The following is a 21,685-nucleotide window of genomic DNA, read 5'->3' on the forward strand; positions in this document are numbered from 1 at the left end:
AAGCCTCCAGTGATATATTGTGGTGTGCAGAATATTCTATCACTGATTTTAAAATCTAAAATTTAAATTGGGTAGTGCTAAAAATGGTTGGAAAAATGGCTGCAAGTTTTTCCGTCTGCAGCTGAGAAGCAAAGTTCATATACGGAGCAGAAAATTAAATACGAAACCTGCAGGAAGTCTCTGCATCTCACATGAAAGGCAGGTATTAGGAAAACAATGTTTCCTCCAATGCTTTTAAGAGTACTTACATAAGGGGCAAAGTATTTCCAGGGCAACTGCTATGTTAAGACAGACAATCTGGAGTTCATGAACAGCCTTATTTACGCATATGTAATGGCAGTCTATAAATAGGCTGAAAGGCCAAAAACAATTCAAATACATTCTAAACAGCCATCACTTCAAATTACAGGTTTTACTTTCCTTTGCTTTGTCAACTACATCCATACAAAGGGAGTCCAATGCATTGACATTATATTATGCCATATTTTCATATGCAAAAAACGTGTCTACAGAACCAGTTATGTCTATCTCCATTCGACAAAGTGTTTTAAATAATGTCAAAGCTGCAGTGGTTGGTTCCCTCACTTGTATAAGAAGAGGAACTATACCTTTGGGAGAAGCTGGATTGCTTGGAGTATTCTCTGCCTGTGCCCAGAGTTAAGGATTCCTATTTCCAAGAGATCCTGGTCCTCCATCACGTTGCTTCCCTAAAAATAGGAAAAAAAGATGGAATAAAAATGAAAAACTTAACAGCTGCCCTCAACAGCCTGAAACAGACCCTTCTGTCACACTTAAAAGAGAACACTTTGCTTAACTTACAGTATCTGACAAGAATAATAAATTACTGATGACTGGATTCATTTTCATGATGACAAAATATGGTGGAAGGAGCTTGAACCCATGGACACTGCTAGCAGCACTGCCAGTGGAGAAATTGTAGCTCTCACTCAAGCCAAATACCAGATGTGAACGTCCTTTCATTTGACTGGAACCAAGGACATGACAATAAAATTGTTCAGAAACTCTCCATTTTTTCAATTCACCTCCTACCTCACCTAGCTATATACAATGTTCATTTTTCTCCAGATAGAAAAGAAACCAACACAGAATAAGATGAGGAGAGTGGATGAGCATAAAATTATTTAGTTCATTGATAGTAAAATGATGAAGAAAGGGACTGGTATCAACAAACCCTGTGCCGTCCCCATCCCCCTAAATTTAACTGCACCAGTTCAATCCTAACCTTACTTGTCACTGCTTTTATCTTCCTGCTCGTGGGCAGGTCAAATAGTTCCAAACATTCAAATAGCTGAAAAAGACCATCTGTTCAAATAAAACACAAAATAATTGCCCAGAAAAGGTAATGAAATAAACCTCCACAATTCAAGCATCTCTTCTTAGGAGTTGCTAGCAGTAGGAGCTACACAAACAAGATAACACAACTCCTAAATTCAAGGAGTCTGACACCACCTAGTAAGTTCAGCATTTGAAGGTCAATGATCTAAATGAGCCAGCAGTGACTATTGGAGGAATCCTTGGAGGCACTATAGTGGCTCAAAAGGGGAATCACAGAGAGGGATCAAGTCAGGATTACTGGAAATCTTGTGTTCTTTTTTTACCTTTTCATTTCAGAAAAAAATTCAACTTTTAAAAAATATATTTTATTTTTTCGACGTTTCTAACTCTTACAGTTGAAAGCAAAACCTGAAAAAACAGATGACCTGTCCTGATCTCTTAGCCCTGTTGGAGTCTCATGACACTAACTGGTCACAAGCAAGAATTATCATTTGTACTCATTTAATTTGATCATGAAATAGGCTTTAAGTGAGTAAATCCATGAAAACTTCATCTCTACCTTTCCATTTGGCTTGTTACTTCTGACTTAGCACAGCTCTTAAGAAGCAGCAAAATTAAAGGCAAATATGCATGTAACAGAACATGCTTAAACGCTTTGCTGAGTCAGGGCTTAATAAAGGATATAACTTCTTTCTGAATACAAAATCTCCTGTCCCAAAACATCATGGATTTCTTTCAAAAATCACACTGGAATAGGCAACACTTCACCCTGTTCAGCTGCTAAATCTTCACTCTTTTCAGATGGACTGATTAATTTACAGGTGTACCTCTGAGAACTCTCAAGTGCTACTCCACACAGTACCCTGCAAAATCTAGGCGATGTCTTTTTAAGGGAATCATGGAAACTTTGCAAAGCTATTATATTCTATTTTCCAGTAAGTGGTATGATTTAAGACTACACGTCCACAAGTCATACCCTGAAACAATCTGTGTGCAGCATTCAGAACAAGGCAGGCAGAAACCTGCTCTACAAGGAGAAGCTGTACAATGATGCTGGCTTCAGTAGACCACCCGGTGTAGGAGTGCATGCAGCATGGGCTGTGCAAACAGTGATAGTGATTAGGTGGGGGTAATACCCCCTTCACCTTCCTGGTAAACACATGAAAAGTAAAATTTCCTCTTTCTGCCTTTCCCTTTTAAGCAACCAAAAGGAGGCTGTAAATTTACATGAAAGACTCTTGAAAAAAGCCATCCATTTTGGGCTGGATTCTCCAGCTGCTGGAAATAGCTAGCATAACAGGATTTAAGGAAACTGAGCCAACTAAGGATCCAGTCCAAAACAAAGGCTATACATTTTCATTCATTTTAATAAATGCATCTATTTTGTTTGCAGCTACTGCTTTCACTTCATTTCACCGTTTTTAGATTTCACCTTCATTACTGCATGATGTTTACACACAATCATGGTGTACTCATCACTGTTTACTGGTGCCAGTAACCTTGGCATACAGCTTCAAATATTGCAATGTTTAAAACTCAATTAAACTAACAGGCACAGGAAAAATATTTGCACATAGTTGCTGCATAGCAGAGAAAGCATTGTTTTATTAATTATTCGCTACTGTTTTTTTCCTTATTATTACTTAATGTATTTTTTAAAAGTATGTCAAGGTTACAAATGCAAATATTTAAAACTCAGGAAAGCCTGAAGTTCATGTTGCCTCCTTGTTCCCAGTTTATTAAGGCAACAACCTTGTCTTTCAATGTGCCCAGATTTTAGAGCTTTTGCTGTGTCAACATTAAATGTCAACAGTAGCAGACATTCATCCCTCCTGCAAAACTGATTTTATTGTCTTCTGCCATGGAGCTAAAACAACTTTTCATCTTTCCACAAGAGCAAACCAGGAAAACTTAAATACTTAGTGTAATCCACTATTGCTTAGCATAGAGGAATAAACTCATAGTAGCAGAGAGCTGCTGTTTGGTTTGCAGAAATACCTGTGAAGAGAAAGAAACAGTCTTTCCCCCACAGTCCTATCTCCCTAGTATCTGCTCACATTGCCCCACTTAATCCTAATCCCTGATTTTTTTTTTACCTGATTATTCCTCTCGTGCTCCTCCAGTCTCCTTCCATAGGCTCCTACACTGAGAGTGAAGAAAACCTAACTTCCTTCTGCAGCAGAGAAGATACAAGGGGAAAAATTCTCTCCCTGCTCTTAGCTTCCATCTATTATATGCTGGGCCAAATGTAACCTCAATTAACTTTACAGAGATGACACGGTAAATGTAATTAAAATGAATATGAATGCAAGACTGTCTTGTCACATTATTTCATCCTTAAAAATAGTTGAGCTACATTAGCAGAAATATTCACCAAAAAGAAATTATCCTAGACACCTAGAGAATTTTAGTCCAAAGATTTAACTTTTATATGCTTACATACAAAACAGGTTCTTATAACAAAAAATATGGGACAACAACCTTTACTGAGCTTATTATGCTTTCTGCAATGAAAACATAAGAGACTTTGTGATATTGTAGTTTCTTAAGTCTATAGGAAAACTTAGTTGGAAGGAAAACTTATTGGAATTAAAGCCGTAAGAATACACCAGAATTGCTTATACAAGGACAGATTCAGATCTCATTCACTTCAGCTTACAGTGTTGAAATTCCTGTATTAGTAATGCAAAATACTCTTATGAACTAGAAAGATGCTGATTCTGAAATTCTAGTTAGGAAAGAGTGTATCTGAAACCCTCCACCCCTCAGACTTGTGGTTCTGCATGACTCCCAGGATCATCAGCTTTTCCCCTGTAAGTGCACACAGGAAGCCAATCCCCTGAGCAAGAAGGCAGCAGTTTCACGGAACAGTTGGGCTCAAGAACAAAGGAAAAAAGACTCTGCATGTGGGAGACTGGAGGCATATGAAAAACAACATAATTTTAAAAACCCAGAAATTTTGCAAAATTCTGAGATAGTTCCTATAAATAAGTTCAGAATAAAATGCATAATGATATCTTATGAGATAAAGATGTCACTGGCATTTATTTGGGTTGTTCAATACAAAATCACCTCTGGCATTCTCCACCTAAATACAGTCTTTCCCAAAAATTCTGGATTACACCTCAGGACCCATATGCATTCTACCTCCTGCAGGAACAAAAGAACTCTGAAGATTTGTCTCTGAAGATAATAAAATATGGTGATTGAAGAACATATTAATTAGAATGGCAGGCATGACTGTGTGTTTCCCATTCTTCCTTTTGTACCTATGTTTTTAATCTTCCTTTGCATATTTTCTGTGCTGGAGAATTATCACGAAAAATTCTAATGTCTGGTTCTGTCGCCTAAGTAAAACGGTACAGCAGCTTTAAAATAGCTGGCGGATATATCACTAGACTTATCTGAAAATTCAACCACTGAAGCTGGAAGAGATGAGCTGTGGGAAACAAAACAACTGACTGAAAAAAAGAGAACAAATTGATTTTGCATTTAAAGCTTTCTTTCTCCCCTGCAAAGGAAAAAGACTGTTACATTAGAAATAGAAGATTTGGGGGGGGTTTTGCCTTTAGGCTGACAATGCAAACTTAACCAGTTCTTTCAGTGTTCATCTGTGTCAGCAGAGGAAGAAAAGTAGCAAATCTGGTACCTAAAGTTGTGTAAGAGCTGCTGCTCAACAGACTGAGTTGAAGTCATTTGCTGCGCAGCCACTATTGAGACCAAGGTCAGCTGGAGATACAAAGTGCTACTGGAGGTAGCAACAACTTCTGGTAACATTTTATGCTTCTGATATACTGGAAACTGGTTTGACAAAGAACAGGATTGGTGTGGCTAACGGAAGGATGACTTCTGAGGTAAGTACCGGGTTGATGGGGCAGCAGTGGTGCTTGCATCACTCCCAGTGTGAAGGGAGCACTTTACACTCTCCTTTGCCCCCTCCCAGCCATCCATGTAGTAATCTGTGGCACCATCAATATAATGAGATCAGAAGGGACTCTGAGGAGCTGGTCCAGGTGGCATCTAGCATGCAGCAGTGGGTGGGATCACGGTGTATATGTATGAAAAACAAGGTCTGGTGGGTGTTTGAAGTGCCTTGCCAATGTCTGTACCAAAGTGTACTGCACTGAGTCTCACCCTGATGGACTGAGACCCGGCACTGCGGGAGCACAGCTGGGGAATTTCAGTGGAGTTGTGCAAAAGGCCTCATACTTCGGCTTATAGGGCTGCTGGAAATATGACCTGGCATAGAAAAGAAAATCTGCTGGGCTGTACACTTAGCTGGAGTATCCAAGAGTACCATCATTCCTGTCACTCAGATAAGAGAGGTCGGAGCAGGGCAGGAGCAGACGGGAATGTTCTTCCATTACACATGGTTGTAGACTGAAGTCAGAGACAGAAAACTGAGATCAACAGCACCAAAGATCTCTATTCCTTCTTACTTTCTACCATCCCAAATGCATAACTGGTGAGGAAGGGAGCATGTATCTAGTACCAATGGGAATAAGGATTGTTACAAAGCACATCCTCAACTGCTCACTTAAACCAGCCTCCTCAATCTGAATTGCTTTGTTTCTCACCCACCTAACCCTAATATCCTTCCAAACTGCATCCCCTTGATACAGTGGACATCTAAACTGTCCTCTGACTCGGAACAAATTAAAGACATCTCACAATGTAATAAGGAACACACTGAATAACTAAGACTTTTCTTTTTCCTAATCTAAAGCACATGCCAAAAGGGTTTTTTTTGACACAACACAGTTTTTCCACAAGGTAAAAGAACTTATTTCTTAGAAACTTGCAAGAAAGGACTAGAGAAATGTAACTTTCAGTAATGAGCATTGTTTCTTATTAGTGCAAAAATTTCAGGCAATGTGTCACATTTTTAATTTCTAAACAAGAACTGGCAGATGACCAGAATTTAGCAAGCTTCATTATAAGTGAAAAGGTTGCCTCTCACTAGTATTTCCACTGTTAACATGAAAACAAGATCTGTAAGAATGATTACTGAGTTAAATGCCCAACTTGTACTTTCAGGTCAGAAAGATTTATCAGATTCCTGAAGATACTGCAGACATTATTTCATCTAAAAGCCCAACAAGGTTTTGTTAGAAAAATCCCCTGCAGAAGCACAGAATTTTGTCTTGGGAGAAAGAGATTGATTATAAAATATGTTAGGAAGAAAGGACCAGGCAGGTTGCAAAATAATAATTTGATAACATTCTTCCAAAATTAATTTGCTGTACAACTACTGATACTCATTCTCAATCCTCACCTTGCTCTATTGTCAGTCTTTACATTTATGAGTTTCTTAGCAATTAAAAAACCCACAAAACTAGAGAAAACTGGAAGAGAGTTTTCCATGTTAGTGTCATACAAACTACTGCTGAAATGTTAACTAAAAAAAAGGCCATTTCACTCATAGATAAGGGTGGGATCATAGCACTTCTGTGTACAAATTTGCAACCTGCATTAAAAGTGGTGGTGTAAGCAGGACCAGTTCAAAAAGGAGTCCCAGCAGACCTGAGGCCTGAAAACTTAAGTTTTAAAGATCTCTTTCTAGTTCACATTCAGCTCTTCCAGAAATGAACCTGAAGCAACCAGTGCCATCAAAAGCTTTTCAAATATTGACATTCAAATGAGCATATAGTCACATACATTTCACACAACAGGAATAGTTAATTAAAGTGTAGTGGTAACTAAACAATACAGATAGCTGGGACAAGGATCCTTGTAGGAAGAATTTCTGCTATTTTTATCCCTCCTCCATGTAGCACTGATTCATTACAACCAACACAATTGTAACATGCAAATTAGCTGCACAGATAAGGTGGCAATTGAAAAAATTACCTCTGATGTCACACTAGGCCCACTTAATTGCTAATGCTGTGGACCCAACTCTGTCTACCTATTTAGTCATAACAATTCAATAATATAATTACTAATACTTACCTAAATTACATCTTAATGTCTTGAATGTATATTGTGAAGATAATTTCACTTCATTTGAGTAACGAAAATTCCAGAGGGTCTATATTGTACCATTATTCAGATTACTCGCTATAAATGCTGCTTAGCTTAGATGCTAAATTTCTCAAAGGACCCACTTTAAAAATCAATATTACTGTGAGCTAATTAACAGACTTATAAATTCTCAGAAAAATATTCCTTTCTCCAGTAAGTGTGTAAAGCTGTGGAGTGCAGGAAGGGGCAAAGATGGCATTTTCAGACATAACAAATACGTTGAATACCTACTCTGCATGTAATACGGAGTTTTAACCAGCTAACACTGGTGGTATTGTAACAAATAAGGAGATGATAATAAAATAACAAAGTAACTTTTGTAATAAAATTAGGTGGTGATTGCTGCCAGCCAACATGCCTTCACTAAGAGCAAACCGTGCCTGACAATTTTGGTGGCCTTCTGCAGTGTGGTTACAGCACTGGTGGATAAGGGAGGGACAACTGATGTTCTCTACCTGGATTGTGCAAAGCATTTGAAACTGTCCCACACAACATCCTTGTCTCTAAACTGAGACATGGACTTGACAGATATGCCACTTGCCGGGTAAAGAATTAGCGGGATAGTTGCATTCAAAGAGTTGTGGTTAATGGCTCAATGTCCGAGTGGAGAGTAGGGATGAGTGGTGTCCTCAGGGACTGGTGCTGGGACTGGCAGTGTTCAAGATCTTTGTCAGCACCATGGACAGTAGGATTGAGCGCACCCTCAGCAAGTTTGTCAACAACAGTCAATACAGAGGTATTGATGCCATCCAGAGGGACCTTGACAGGCTTGAGAGGTGGGCCCATGTGAACCTCAGGAAGTTCAACAAGGCCAAGGGCAAGGCCCTGAACGTGGGTCAGGGAAATCCCAAGCACAAATACAGCATGGGCAGAGAATGGATTGAGAGCAGCCCTGAGGAGAAGGGTTTGGTTGACATGACCTGGCAATGTACACTCACAGCCCAGAAAGCCAACCATATCCTGGGCTGCATCAAAAGAATTGTGGCCAGCAAGTCAAGGGAGGTGATTCTGCCCCTCTACTCTGCTGTCGTGAGAGCCCACCTGGAGTGTTGCATCCAGCTCTGGAGCCCTCAGCATAAGAAGGACATGGATCTCTAGTCCAGAGGAGGGCCTTGAATATGATCACAGGGCTGGAATACCTCTTCTATTAAAGCAGGCTGAGAGAGTTAGGGTTGTTCAGCCCCTCCTCTTCTGGAGAAGAACTATATGATCTTTAAGGTCCCTTCCAACCCAACCTATTTTATAATTCTACGATTCTATGAAATGTAAAAACTCAGTTCACCTCTCAGACTGTCCTACACAAGTATTTCCTTCTCCATATTTTTATCAACCGTAATATAATGTTTTTTTTAAAATGTGAGCCACCAAAATCACCCCAGAGAGCACAAAATGCAAAGTCAAAGATTCTAAAATTCTGGGCAGGATCCACATCTTAAAAATAGGTTATTCCCAGAAGGGGCCTGTCAAATAGCAACAAGGAAAACATGCCCAAGAACATACGTAAAATACGTTTCACACACTTAACGCCCTGAAGTTATGACTGACATCTTCAAGCACTTGTTCACCTCCTGCCTGCAACTGAGCCCTGCTCACACTTGTGGATTTACATTTGGGCTGTCTGGTATTCAAGTTCTCTGTTCTGAGCAGACAGAGCAGCTAGGAAACCACGTCAGTCCTTTGTGTGAGTCTAGAAAGTAGGCCCTCCTCTAAAATGTCATCAGAGCTTGATCTGGTAGGAAGTCTCAAAGTGTGCCCAAGGCAGAAACAGGAGCACGACATGAACTGGCTTCTGCTCTTTCTTAAAATGTGTCGAAAGGAGGAAGAATGGCTTTACCTTTCTTTCTCATAGCACAGCCGACCTGTTAGAGGATTCATGCGGAAGGTGGGAGATCAGTTTTACCTGTCTTTCTCATACTCAAATTTCCTAAAAACAGAGGAAACTATGCATCAACTGTTAGGAAAGAGCACTCTGCCGTTGAGGAGGAGTTGTTCATTGGTCCTGTTGAAATTAAATTGCTGCGAGATTTAGTCAGTACGCCAGAAAGAAATATTATCCTTTAGACCAGTGACAGCTGGTTGTGGCAAATCGATCTTCTTCTGCTGTTTCTAGAAATGTTTCTAGTTTATATCTAGCGACTGACAAAAAATAAGCAGGAAAAAAAAGCTAAAAATTCATTACTTTCTTTCATCCAAGTACCCTAACTTCTAAGCTACAGGCTCATGCTTGTGTTTCAATTTGAAAGAAAACAATGAACCAGATGTCCTTATCCAAAGGGTTGACTTGCATGTCAAGATCCAGGGAGCAGGACAGGAAATCCGGCCTCCAAACAGTGTCTAATGCAGGGAGGCAAAGGGAGGCACAACTTTCAGATATAACTCCTGCTTTGGAGCATCTCACTGGCTTCCTCTGCTTAGCATTGCAAACCCTTTTTCTACTTGCCTTTCTCTTCCTGTTAAGTTATGCAGGGTCTTCTTTGCCTAATTCAGTTGTAGACATCCTGCTCCCAGAAACAGGAATTCTACAGTCAAACATCATGATGCTCACAAATCCCTGCAACTCACTTGTGTTTTTATTATGGTTTTAGAGGCCTCACTTGGCTGTTTTTTTAGTCCACTCCATGTGCTGCAAAATGAAGGCACTGCCTAACATTCAGGTACCCAAATCATTTTCAGGATGTAGGTGCTAGTAACTGGAGGTTGTTAGGTTGACTGAAACTGCTGGTTTGTTCAATATTACTAACTATAATAAAATATGAAGCAGCTCCCCAAAATGAGAAATACTGGAAAATGAATGGTGCTTTCTATGCACCACTGATTTATTATGTTTAAATGTATTTTACAGTCCACCATGCTGCTTTTGATATGCAGCCGTGCAGCAAAGGTAAAAGGTAAGAGACATTGTAAGATAACAAGAAACTGCAATATATTACCTTCCTCTAGCTAAAAATTAGTGTACTTAGAGTCCCTGCCAAATATAGTTGTTATATTGAGAATCATTTTAACATATTCTAACAGATTTTGTTTGCTAGAGCAAGCACAAAAGATAGCAGGATTGAATAAGGTTTTGTCATCTCCCACTGCACACAGATACCTTTTACATATGATTTTTCTTATACAAACCTCTGTCATTTATTTACACAGTATGTACAGAGATATTACTAGCCAAATCCCTGAGGCCCAAGAGGTAAGCAGAGATGGTCTCCATTTTCTTCAATCCCTTTCTAAAAATAAGAGAACATTTGATTAAGGGTTGACATTTTTCTTTTCTTCCTTTGCTTGTTCTTGTAATTCATTTCACATGGGAAGTGGGCTGTGTTTTTCCTTATCCCTTCCAACTCAGCAGCCAGGAGGCTGGCTTTGCGGGCCCACTCCCGTCACCACGGCAACCAGCGGATCGCTGTGATGCAATCCCATGCACTTTGTGTCACTACACAGTGCTATTGTTCTCCAGTAACCATTTGGGACAGGCATGTCAATATTCCCACGAAGGAGGATTGATCACCGTTCCACTGGTCATCCTGTGCATCATGTATGGACATCACGCAGCATCACCTTAGGATGTGCTTCACTTCCCATGCAGTGACTTCAGGAATGACTGGTTTGCACCATGCCTACATTCAGCACCAAGCAGACCCTGCTCCTCAGAAACATTGCAGGAAATCTGAATTGAGGCTGCAGTTCAGAAGCATCAGTATGACCATACTAGATGAGAGCAAAGGTCTCCCTAACTCATTGGTTCAGTGTTTCTGCTAGATGCCAAAACTGCCCAGAAAAGGAAAATATATCAATAATTTACCTTATATATTTTTTTTTTCACTCTCATCTTCGGGCTAATTTAAAGTTAAGCACATGGGCATTTAGCTACACCAGAGACTGAGTGATATATATATATATATATATACACACACATATATATGTACATATATATATATGTATGTATGTATATGTATGTATATATACAGCAGGCAGAAGACCTGATTTTCCTAAATACAAGTCTACCATAAATTTGAATGGATACATGAGATTCAGCAGCTCTTTAGCATTTGGAGGAAACTGATTTACCATGCTTTTTCTAGACTGCAGCAAAACATGTCTGCACTGCAAAGCTCTCTTTTTTTTTTTTTTTTTTTATGTATTGCAGAGATGACAGAAACCCTGGACTATCTTTCTTACAAATTAACTTTGGGAAGATATAATCCACAAGAATAGAAGCAAAAGCATGCCCTTCAAAACTGTGTTATGAAAGCAGACCCAAACTTGTAGAGATCATGGAAGAAAGGATATTTAGCATCAAGCCCTATACTTGGCACTGGTGAGGCCATACCTCAAATCCTGTGTTCAGTTTTAGGCCCTTCACTACAAGAAAGACATTGAGGTGCTGGAGTGTATGCAGAGAAGGGCAATGGAGCTGGGGAAGGGGCTGGAGCACAAGTCTGGTGAGGAGCAGCTGAGGGAGCTGGGGTTGTTTAGCTTGGAGAAAAGGTTGCTCAGGGGGGATCTTATTGCTCTCTACAATTACTGGAAAGGACGCTGTAGCCAGGTGGCAGTCAGTCTCCTATGTTACAAGCAACAGGACAAGAGGAAATGGCCTCACTTGCACCAGGGGAGGTTTAGATTGTATATGAGGAAAACTTACTTCATTGAAAGGTTGGTCAAGTACTGGAACAAAGTGCCCAAGGAAGTGGTTGAGTCACAACCCCTGGAGGTATTTAGAAGACATGTGGATGTGGCACTCAGGAACATCATTTAGCAGTGGACTTGGAAGTGCTGGGGTAATGCTTGCACCTGATGATCTTAAGAGTCTTTTCCAAACTAAATGATTCTACAGAGTCATAATCACTGACTGGTTTGGGTCAGAAGGAATCTTCAAAGATCATCTAGTTCCTGTCACACACAGGGACAATTTTCATGTTGCTCAAAATCCCTTTCCACTTGATGAATGAGCTCAAAGAATGAGAGAAATACATCCCATTTATGCTAACTTTATCTAAACTGTAAAGGCTCCACTTTGGAAAACAACTAGGTAGCCACTGATATGTAAGAAGTGCACTCTGGAGCAATTCACTACATTTCTTAATAGTCCTTTTTCAATGCCTGACAACATATTTCTAATATTAAACAGTAACATTTCATGTAGCATGGTCTAGCTACATCATGGATAATGCAGCAACCGTCACCCAGAACCTATAAAAAAACAATGGCTACCACTTTGTAGCTGTTGATTGGATCTCATATAAAATATTAACTATCACAGGCTTCAAAATAGTTTGCCCACGAATTTTAAGTACCTTGCCACGGAACAATAACATTTGTAATTCCAAAACATAAAAATAAACAAGCACATCCAAAAAATAAACAAATTCAAAATCAGATTTCTGGTTGTGTAAGTCAGATAGCAAATTGTCTACTTTCTGTTCCTTTTTTTCCTTCATATCTGTTTCTTTTCCCTCTGCAACTTATTCCCAGTCCACATAATTTATTAAGAAATAGTTCCAATACTGTGACCTTTCATTCTGTACACATTCTCTCCTTTATTTACACATTTTCACTCTTTTGCAAATGTTCTTGAATTGTTTACCTCAGATACAACACAAAAGCAGTAATAAGACTACCACAGTTCTGTGTTTTCTACCTATACCTGAGTAGTTAGAAGATACAAATGCTCACACAAGATGTCATTTTTACACCAGTCCATAAATTAGTTGCATATATAATGGCAAGCATAATCTCTTATTACCAGTGAATATAAGGGGAAAAAAAATCCATCCATTTGAAGAAGCTTGTTCAGAGAAATGAACTATCTAACTTGTGTTCAGCCAAAGCAAGTACTGTCTGTGAAACCTAAAATCACATATTGGTCTCATACACAGTCCTAACACTTTGATATAGCCCTCTGAACTCTCCATCCTGACTAGCAACCAGTACTTGTCTTCAAGAGTCTTCTATATAAACTGATTCTGCTTTTTGTCCAAGGGGCTCATTATTCTTCTCATGACCTACTGCATTTTCTTAAAAATCTGAATTCATGTGAGAGGTATTTTGTATGAGAGGACACCTTGATACACTCTTTGGGTAGTATTAACTGTACACAGAGTAATTCAGTTGCAAAACACTATGGAAGGATTTTGCAATGTTGCTACACAGCTGATTTTCAAGGTGTTGGGATATCTACTGCCAAAGTCCATGAATCTGGCACTCTAGTACTTAATTCCCTCAGTCACAAGGAAACCTTCATGCAATCCAGTCCACCTTGTGTGGCACCCTTCTTCCTGATGCTATTGTGACGAGTGTTTCCACCAGTCCCTTTCTATACAAGGATACTGCATTTGACAATTAACATTTAGGGATCCTTTGGGGCCTCCTCCTATCCTAATTGAAGACAAGTGTTTTCCTGACTATTTACACATTGCTCCATGAGCTAGCTCTGTCTAATTTAACTTTTCTTTGCAATAAAAAACTGCTCCTAATAGTTTGGTGAATACCTGTGAGTTTCCCTTGTCCCTTATGCCTCTGATATTTGGTCCAAACAGACCAGTGCTACCGACAAATTGGACAATACAACCGTATGCTCCTGATTTAGTGAGACAAGATTGTGGGAGACTGTGACTTCACTTGATATAATTTCTAGATTTCAGGAAAAAAGGAAAAGTCATTGCAAAGAATAAACCAGACAAAATAAGAGTTAATAATCCCCACTATACATTATAGGAATGTCACGAAGCTACTAAATACCAGACTGCAGATTGTTCAACACTGGCTAACCACCCTTCGCCCCGGGTTCCATATCCCACATGGCACCAAACACACAGTATAATTATATTTCTGAATAATCAAAGAATTCAGTACAGGAGGATGGGATGGTACTTGGAAAACAAGGCAGCTGATATTTCTTTTTTTAGCATTTATCATTCTCTGTGTGGGTCCATGTCTTATATATAGTTTCCCATTGAAGACCTCACCAGTAAGAATGACTCACTTTCTTCAGACTTTTTTTAGACATTCATTGAAATAATATTAGACAGCTCCAAACAACGAATTAATGTATTTTATAAGACTCCACCAAAGCAAGGTGGCATTTTAATACCCATTATACACATAAAGAATTAAAGTAGAACAAATTCGGGCTAGAATTAAAAAAAAATACAATATATTAGTTCTCAATGCCTAAATGCAGGGATTGCTTTCTTCCATTTCAGTAAGTACTTGGTATCTATCTACATATGTATTCAAGGGACAACTGTAGTTACATTCAATTTTAGCTGTGAGCATTCACACTTCAGCAAATCAAAATCTGCTCCTTCCCTTCCACATGTGTATTAAAGGATTTTGAGTGCAAGAGTTTTATCTGACAACTTTGTCACAATTTGTAGGTAGCAGTCCAGGTAAATCAGAAGCCTGAGATACCCTGGAAAATGGAAAAATCTGAGTAACATGGAACTACAAAGCATGCTGCAAAGCATGGCCAACTCTCTGCACGAAGTCACCTTAAGCCTAGACAAGGAAGTCAGTTTTCACTCAGCACCAGCTCTGCTGGGTTTAAGGAGTGAGTGACAAGAACATCACTGTGAAAACCATCCAGTTAAATGTCCCACTGCTTTTCAAATCAAGTTAAGATGTTTTAAGTCAGTAAAAGAACATGGATGTGAAGCAGACATGTACCCCTCTGTTTTCTGTTATTCCATCTCCTTTTTTCCTCTCCTTCCTTCCCTCCCTCCTTTGATTTGGAAACCAAAGAAAAGACATATGGTAATTTCTACTTGAGAAAGAGCAAAGGGAGAAAAGGAGGACATGGGCAGCACAAGAAGAGTCCAGCCTGCAGGAATGGTGAGGCAGAGAGAGATCTCACAAACCAAACAAGGGGAGAGGGTCAGACACAGAGAACCTCATAAATAAAAAGAAAGGAAGGGTGGCACTCAGGCAGGTCCAGGGAAGACAAGAGGAGTGTTAAGAAACCGTTTCTGCCATGAGTTTGGTTTATGGAATAAAATGCATGACTTAAAGACTAAAATAATGATAAATTACATTTAGGTAGCTCCTACACAGAAAAAGGTTTCTGATTCATTTTGCTTAATTATTAAATTAACTATTAAGTACTTGTTTTGTTATTCTGCACTATTTTGAGCTTAAGTCCAATCCTTGTCACTGACTTAATTTGGAACTTAACTGACAGTACTCAGTGAGATTCTTCAGGTAATCTGGCTACCTCTGACTCCCTCCTGAGAAAGTGTTCTTCCCAACTAATGTACTTAGAAATCTGGATATCAAAGGTTAGACACAAGCAGATAATTGTCCACAAGATAGCTCAAAATACACAGATATGTCTATCCCAGGATCCTCTCTTGATTTCATATATGTAGGCCAGCAAAGTTACGTAATTTCCCTTAGCCAGATAAGGGAACAGAGAGGCATTTTCCCCAAACTCATAATCCAAATCAAAAGCCAAACTCAGAGAAGACCCTTAGATATATTGTCCTATGGATTCTCCATGGACCAGGCTGCTTCTGCATGTGCTAGCAAGTGTTTTCTTTATTCTCTTTTCCCCCAAGACGCCATTTCTTATTTTTGAAGAAAGAGGGAAATCAGAATGCTTTTTAAAAATGCATATACTTAAAGCAGAGTTAGGAGATAGAGGGAAATCAACCACACAAGCAGAAAGAGCAGAATTTTCTGACAAAAAGCATGATATTACTAAGAATAGATTTGTTGGTATGTTGATTCTTTGGTGTAATATTCCACTCTTGCTGCATAAAGTTATTTTTTTAAACAGAAAGTGAAGATCTACTATTTCTATAGGCAGTAAAACAAGTACTTAAAATATCAGAATGTCAGGAAATAAAAAGCTCATGGACAGAATAGACACATTTCCAAATTCCAAGGGAGATGGAAAACAAAATAAAATAACTTGCATTGTCAATTTGTAATTCCTTTCTGGCAACAAGAGGGATGCCTAGGGAGTTCAGAGAAGCTAACAGGGCTATAATATTCATACTATATTTAAAAATGGATCAAGGCTAAAAACCAACTCAGTTGGGCAATCTTTTATCCTAATGCAGCATAGCAGCTAAGAACTGCTATTTCATTTTAAACGCCATCTTAACTTTCCTCAAGAAGTGGCCTTTCTATGTGATTAAAAGGGGAGCTCTTTGGAGAGAGCAAACCTCAGGAAGTGAAAAAGCTGGTAAATAGTGTGGCTACTGAAGAACAGAAGCTATCAATCATTTCAGAGATTTAAGAGCTGTAACCAGCTGCAACAAATAACATACTTTTTCTTAGTGTAAGCTGTAAGATACCAGTGAATAACATGCAGACTTTTTCCCCTTCTTTCAGATTGCCAAGGGGGATTGCACACAGAGGGGCAACTATTTGCTAATTTTTGGCTGCTAACTAGGCATTCTGAGAAAATACCATTTGAGATTTATATTGGAAGGTCATTTGATATGTATTTATCCATTGTATTTTTATTCATGGTATTCCAGTTTTTACTATTTAGCATTTCTATTCACAGTAACATTATCTCTCAACTTCTGTCACCTGGGCAATTACTTTGGCTTTTATATTTCAAAGCTGCCACCTTTTGGATCAAAAAAATTCAAATAATTATTATCTAATCAAAGACATTCAACACAAATCTAGAGAAGGTATGGTACATCTTGCAAATTAAACCCATTGTTGTTCCCATCAATAATGTTATTAAGGCGTTCAATTTCCATTAATTCGATAAAAGACTGCATAAAATAAGAGTAATAAACATCTGAAATATGAGGTTTCAGTTAAGTCAAGGCAACAAGTGTATATACCCTCAGTTTCATCAGTACTAGCCAGTCTAAAGCAAATACAGTGTATTGCTGCATGGAGATTTTATCCCATGTGCACAATAATTGGGGTTTAATGAGGGACAGCAAAAGATACAGAATAGAACGTGTTCCATGGTGAATAAAACATTTGAAATGTTTAATGTAGTGTTTTAAAGACTACAGAAGCAAATGATTTCGGGATTAAAGTAGCATTTGTATTTCTTGCTTTACTGAAAATATATTTCAATCAGGAGTGGGCTAAGAACAAGACCAGAGACCAGGTGTGAATTTCATTGTGTGACCTTGTATTTTCAATGAACAAAAGCTTTCTGTTAATTTGATCAATTGTGCACATGTGGAATAAAATCGTAGTTTAGACAACAGCAGCTTGCTTTGTCTACACTGGGCCTTTACCTTACTTTCAGGAGATTGAAGAATGTATCCTTTGTCCCATATAAAGTCAAGAATACCAAAATTTCTTATAACTGAATTTGTGCTTAGAACCATGTGCAACACAGGCAAAGTTTTTGGATGTGACTTCTGATGCACAGTTCTCAGCTTCTGAAAAATTGTGACAAAGTGTTTCTGAATATACTAATTTTCAAATTTCTAAAGTCATAATCTGAAGTATTACAATTTTATCTTTTCTAACTCTTTACAACCCAGTTACTAAAATGCAAATGAAAAGCATCCTCAGATATATAGGTATTTTTTTCTAATGTTCCAGATGAACAACACTACGCAAGTGTACATCACTGCTGAACGAGAAAAGAAGGCAGTTTAGGTGTTTAATTATTGTTTTAAATGACTGTTGGGCTAAGGTTGTAAAATTTAAGAAATGCAGCATAAGAAAAATAAAAACAGGGTTTTTATTAACTGCTAGTTCTTTGAAATATGTGCCTGTGCATACTCAAATCTCAGTACACTTAGTGAGAAAGGAATTTTGAGGGAAAAAAATTAGTAAAGAAACCAGTGACTGAAGACTCTATCATAAAGCACATGAATCTGAGGGGTGAACTGAGGTCACCCAGGTACTGTAACTCTGCAGTTCTTTATTTCTGAGCATGTAGAATATTTCACTATAATGAATTACCTTTTTGTGTAATAGGTGTATGCACAAACGTGAGCGCGTGTGTGTGTGAACAGACAAAATACACAGCATGGTGATAAGGCTACATGGGTGTCACCGCTTTTGTCATTGCCAAGGTTAAAACAGTTGCTGGGGTGTTGGCACCATAAACAATATATGGGCATGGCATGCAGGAGAAGGAAAAAAATCACCGACACGTGGGAAAACAAAAGATTTCCGAACTGAAGGACAGGAAATGTAGATATCCAGGAAATTTAGAAGCAGTCAGGCAAACGCTGTACCAGGAATGGCTTGCTTGCATGGCAATTCTGGTACATCATTCTAAACCAGCTTTTAAAAGGTAGCTGTAGTTTTACTAGCAAAATTAAGCTTGTCTCCCTTGTTGAAATTCTAGTTACTTTTGACGGAAAAAAATTTCTCATCTAAATGATGGGGGGCACAGTATGTTGTACAGTACAACTGTTTCTTTACAGGTTTCCTTTAAATGGTTCATCTCCCAGCTGCTGAGTTACTTCATTTAGCTTTATTCTCTTCCCATTAGATCCCATTGCAGCACTCTGTCTACTTCCCCATTTTCTCTCCACCAGAGTCAGTACTAATGACCCGTAATGACAGTAACTATCTATTGCCAATAACACCACCATACATCTCCCTCTTGATTTAGGCAAAGGTTGTATGGTGAATGGTTGAAAACAAACAGCTCAGGAGATTGGAAATCTGTACTGAGGAAGAATCCTGTGATCTGACATACATATTGGTACTACATTTATATTTTAGTTGTCCTCTAATAATTTATTCACTCTCCAGAAGTTCTTGAAAATGATTGCTAAAGGATTTGGTATTTTCTCTTCAGTTTCTTAAAACTCTTCATCAAACATCACCTAACCTAGATGATTCAGCTATTCTAATTAACCAAGTATTCTTTTGTCTGTTTGCAGTATGATTACTCTCACTCTTTCTCTTCCTCCAATTTCTCAGTGGTCTTCATTAACACTATACTTGACTAATTATTATATTTTGTTCTTTATGCTAAAACAAAAATGCATTTTATCAGATTCCAACAGTGGTTGTAACTTTCTTAATAGTCCTTTTAGCTATAGCATGTTGATAAAAACTTCTCTGAATATATTCTAGTCACATAGTTAATAACATAGCATTTTCTCCCCTAATTATTTTTCCTTTTTGTATTTTTATTATTTATTATTCTTTCTTCATTTTAGATTGTTTCTATTTTCTGATCAGCATTAATACTTACAACTGCCTCAGCTTTTCTTATATCATCCTGTCTTCCTTCGAAAAGGATAACATGCTCGAGAATCATGTATTTCCAGTTATCTGTTTGTACTCATTAATCTTTGCCTGAAAACTCCTTCAGAGTCCCACCATGCCATTATCTGTAATCAAGCCACTCTGTACTGCTCTGTCCTTTAACTTAGTCAGGGAAGTCTGTCATTGTTTGAAATTAATTGATCTAATGTTCCAGAGTCCATTTAATTGCTTCTTGTTGGACAATGCTGTTCTAAAGAAGTAATATACACAACTATATACTATGTTGCTTTGAGAATTTCTTTCATTCTGTTTGGGTTTTTTTCTTAATTTAATTAAAAATTATTCCCATATGCAATAACTAAGAATAAACTGTAACTTCTTATTACATACAGGACATTAGTTTTAAAACTGTAAATAGAACTAAAAACCGATTGTCCTGTGAATCTTCAGTTTTTCACTCTGAAGAATAAAACCTCTTTGATTTTTTGCTTTTCTTAATCTTAAATTTTCTGTTACTTTTAATGACTTTTGTATCTTGTCAGGTTTTCCATAACTTTCATCAGTTATTGAGAACAGCATCATACATATCACTCTATACACAAACATTTCTAATTCTTGAAGTTTGACCATTGTTCTTTTTGGTCAACAAAATCAGCTGGAAGGTTTTGGCCTTAAATAAATACAGAGCAAGATCATTTTACTAGCATTAAACCTGTTATTCTAGAAGTTATTAAAACATCATGCTTCATTCTGATTATTAGAGTTTTCATCCACTTTATCAAACTAAATTTCAGATGAAATACTTGCTACTAGTTTCTCATAAAATTGCATTTAGTGCCAATAGCCAATTCCTCCAATATGTAGTCTCAAAATACAGCTCATCAGTGTTTGTACATCAAAATGAGGCCACCCTCTGCACTAGGCAGGCTTTTAGCTTAAACACGCTGTTTAACATTAACATTTAACATATTGTTAGAACAGATGGGACTAATTCCCGTCCCCACATATCGTACTCACAGATATGTACCATGAAATGGTTTCACTGTTAGTGGTGACTGTACATGCAATGGCTTTCAGTATCTGGATTTGGCTCTTTGTTCCTAGGGAGGTGTCTTGGGGTGACTTTATGATGTGTATCCCCTATCGCCTGCTCTATGCCTGGACATGAATCTGTGCCTTTCTGTGCCTTTAAAACTGGGTCCAAGAGAAAGAAAAAAAGCCCGTGGAATTCCTTTGGCACTGTGTTCAAAAACAGAGGACAGGAGGGTAGGACTGAGCCCAATACATTGCTGTGTACCTTGGACAAGCTCTTTTCTCTAAGTCTGAGCTTAGCAAAGTGGCACATATGCACCAAATGTCACTAACGTGAATGGCAGAGGTGAGTGCAAGGACATTCCACTCAAGATACTGGTACCTGGATTGTTGACCAGGAGTGCAGCCCAAAGTCCTCTCTGCCTTGTAGGTACAACCTTGTGTGGAACAACACTTAAATGAAGATGGCCAAATATTCTAGAACAACCAGAGAAACCCTCACCTAAAGGTTAACTTAGCAGAACTTAGCATACAGGCAGATGGACCCATCCCTGATTATACCTTCAAGATACAATTGCTGAGACAGGTTTAGAAGAAAACATACTCCCTCTGACTCTCAAGGGATTCACCATATCCAGGATGTCTTACTGAAGCCAACAGTCTGTTTGGAGGTGTGTTCCTTATGAATCAACCACTCAAGTGAAATACACAAAAACTTCATCTCTCTGTCAGGCAATCATTACTGCCAAAATTTTCATAAAGTCCTCTGTCCAGTGCAGGACCAGTCCTCAGCCTGCAGTGCTATGTTTTTCACACACACACATTACATATATAGATATATAAACATGAAGCAGATTCCTCTAAATTCCCTTTCCACTGGGGAATGAGCACTGCCTCTCCATTTCTGCACGCACTCACACAGGATGATGCAGACTCGCCAGACACCTCAAGAGAGAAAGACAGTGTAAGCTATTATTTACACATGCAATACTGGGTAGTACATTAATAAGCTCTTCTCTCTCTTGACTAGCTTGAGGAATACCATGACAGAGACATTAACAGGAGCATGTGGAATGGGATTATATGTTAGACCCACTGCTGTTGCAGGATGACAGGCACAATCTTCAGCTCTGGCACCCACCTGAGCTCTAATTTGCAGTTTCTATAGTAAGAATTCCTA

General features: G+C 38.5%; 1 protein-coding gene across 8 annotated transcripts in view; it reads right to left on the reverse strand.

The window, feature by feature from the left end:
• ANKS1B (ankyrin repeat and sterile alpha motif domain containing 1B) overlaps positions 1–21,685 on the reverse strand; it is a 413,633-nt gene that overhangs the window by 166,654 nt on the left and 225,294 nt on the right. For all 8 annotated transcript variants that reach the window (XM_010410776.4, XM_039571472.1, XM_039571471.1 and 5 more), the window contains exon 16: positions 609–707. In XM_010410776.4, coding sequence (XP_010409078.1) covers positions 609–707 — 99 coding nt within the window. The remainder of the gene's footprint in view (positions 1–608; positions 708–21,685) is intronic.

Source organism: Corvus cornix, chromosome 1A (assembly GCF_000738735.6).
Source record: "Corvus cornix cornix isolate S_Up_H32 chromosome 1A, ASM73873v5, whole genome shotgun sequence".
Classification (NCBI taxonomy): Eukaryota; Metazoa; Chordata; class Aves; order Passeriformes; family Corvidae; genus Corvus; species Corvus cornix.